At 48.8% G+C, this 1,974-nt stretch overlaps 1 protein-coding gene across 1 annotated transcript in view; it reads right to left on the bottom strand.

The window, feature by feature from the left end:
• Positions 1-1,974, bottom strand: part of arhgap24 (Rho GTPase activating protein 24) — a 91,860-nt gene continuing 89,886 nt past the window's right edge. Inside the window, 2 exon segments of the mRNA XM_048258538.1 lie at positions 1-1,231; positions 1,495-1,974. The exon segment at positions 1,495-1,974 is cut by the window's right edge and continues 435 nt beyond it. Coding sequence (XP_048114495.1) covers positions 988-1,231; positions 1,495-1,974 — 724 coding nt within the window. The 3' untranslated portion in view covers positions 1-987.

Here is a 1,974-nt window from a genome sequence, read left to right as displayed (position 1 = left end):
TTTGTAAATGGATTGTTCACAGAATTTAATTTTCATTGCATGTGAATGCACTTCACTACAGCAGACTTAAACTTTTGGGTTGAGGAATTAAAAACATCCCTAGAAAGCAACAATCGCTCCCCGAATACATGTGCATGTTTCTTTGACACTGACAACAACAGCTCTTGGTGTTCCAGTAAAACTACGACGAGTCAGCTCTTACCTTCACAGACTTTCATCATTACCTCTACACACACACACTTCTGCACTTGGGCCAAACCTTTACTGTCAAAGAACAAACAAACAGACAAAGAAAGCAACGTATCCCTCGGAGCGACTGAAAACCTGTCAGCATAGACAACAAAATGAAGTGATTTATAAAATATTTACAGGTTTTCTCTCTTCTGTTTTTGGTCATAAGGTGGGCTCAGTGGCACAGAGAGGATCGCCGCAGGGTGCTGATTTCCATCAATACACCACGAGGAAAATAAAAACAAACAGAACCAGCAACGAGCTCTTGTCAGTACCACAATGAAAATAAAAACAAAAGTGCAAGGAAAAGCCTTGATATAAAATTGAAATGCAACATAAATTCTCAGTTTAAATACCAGACATACATTAAAATATTACTTAGTTTAATTCTTTTTTACATACATATTTCTTCTGGACATTCAGAACATTGCTTTGCTCAATATACACAGGCAGATACAGGACAACACGTGACAGAAACAAGATGTGGCGTACATGTTGGATTGGATCACAAAGATATATGTGGAGAAAAGTTCCTTTGGAGTCTCTCTCTCTCTCTAGCATAAGGCTCAGTCTACCACAGGTAGGCAGGTCACCACAGCCTCCTGACAACACGTATCCCCACAGTGCAACAGTCTGTGCACTTCTGTCCCACTGGAGCCAATATGGCACTGTCCTTCTGCTTTTTGTCTTCTGAAAAAGTACTGGATCACAACAGTCTTGGGTCCAGATGGTACAGTCCAACTGTCTCTCCCCCCTCTACTGGATCCAGATGGTGTTGGCGCGGTCCGGTCGGCGTGGGTCAGCTGTGAGGTCGCCGAAGGTGGAGAAGAACTGCTCCATCTCTTTCTGCAGCATCTCGTTCCTCTTCTCGGCGTCCTCCTTGGCTCGCTCGGCGTTGCGCAGCTTGATCTCCACCATGGTGTACTTCTTCCTCTCCTGGTCCAGCTCCTCGTGAAGGTTCACCATCTCAGTCTCCAGCTCCAGGTTGCGCTGCTCAAGACTACCACAGAGACAGTCAAAACAGAGAGTTAGATATGTGCTAGATATCTAACGATCTACCACTGTCCAGAAATACCCGGCCCGCCTTTTCTTCATACTCTTGTCAATGTAGAATTTTAAGATCCAAATCTCAGCACTGCCTATCTAAGCCTGAATGCTGCTCTCATTATGCTCTATGTGAGAAAAGTGCTATATAAATAAATGTTATTATTTATTATTATGATCATTATTATTAGTGTAGTGTGCTAGAGCGTGTGTGTGTACCTCTTTATCCGAGCCTCATACTCGCTCTTCTGCTTGACCATCTCCTGCTTGAGGCTGGCCACCAGGCTGTGCAGGGCGCTGTGGTTGCTGGGCCCGTTGCTGGGCATGAACGTCTCGCTGTTGTCGCTGCTGCTGGTGCCGCGGCTGCCCCGGCCGTTCCCACTGCCCGCGCTTCCGTTGGGCCGCTCACCGCCCAGAGTCAGGCCGCCGCCGCTGCCCCCCTCCTCCTGCGAGGGCCCGTCCAGCATGCCGTCATCAAAGTGGGCGCCGTAGAAGTCCTGCTCGGGGCAGGTGGTGGTGGACGAACGGCAGGACGTGGAGTTGTCCGGCAGCGAGATCTCGCAGGACGACGTGGACCAGGTGGCGCTGTCCACGCTTTGCTTGTCCTCGCAGCTGCTGCTCAGGCAGGAGGACGTGTGCGTCTGCGCGTGCGTCTGCGGCATCTGCATCTGCAGCAGCTGCACGTTGTCGTAGGTGGAC

The sequence above is a fragment of the Alosa alosa genome, chromosome 12 (genome assembly GCF_017589495.1).
Source record: "Alosa alosa isolate M-15738 ecotype Scorff River chromosome 12, AALO_Geno_1.1, whole genome shotgun sequence".
Lineage (NCBI taxonomy): Eukaryota > Metazoa > Chordata > Actinopteri > Clupeiformes > Clupeidae > Alosa > Alosa alosa.
This window is presented reverse-complemented; position numbering and strand designations above follow the sequence as displayed.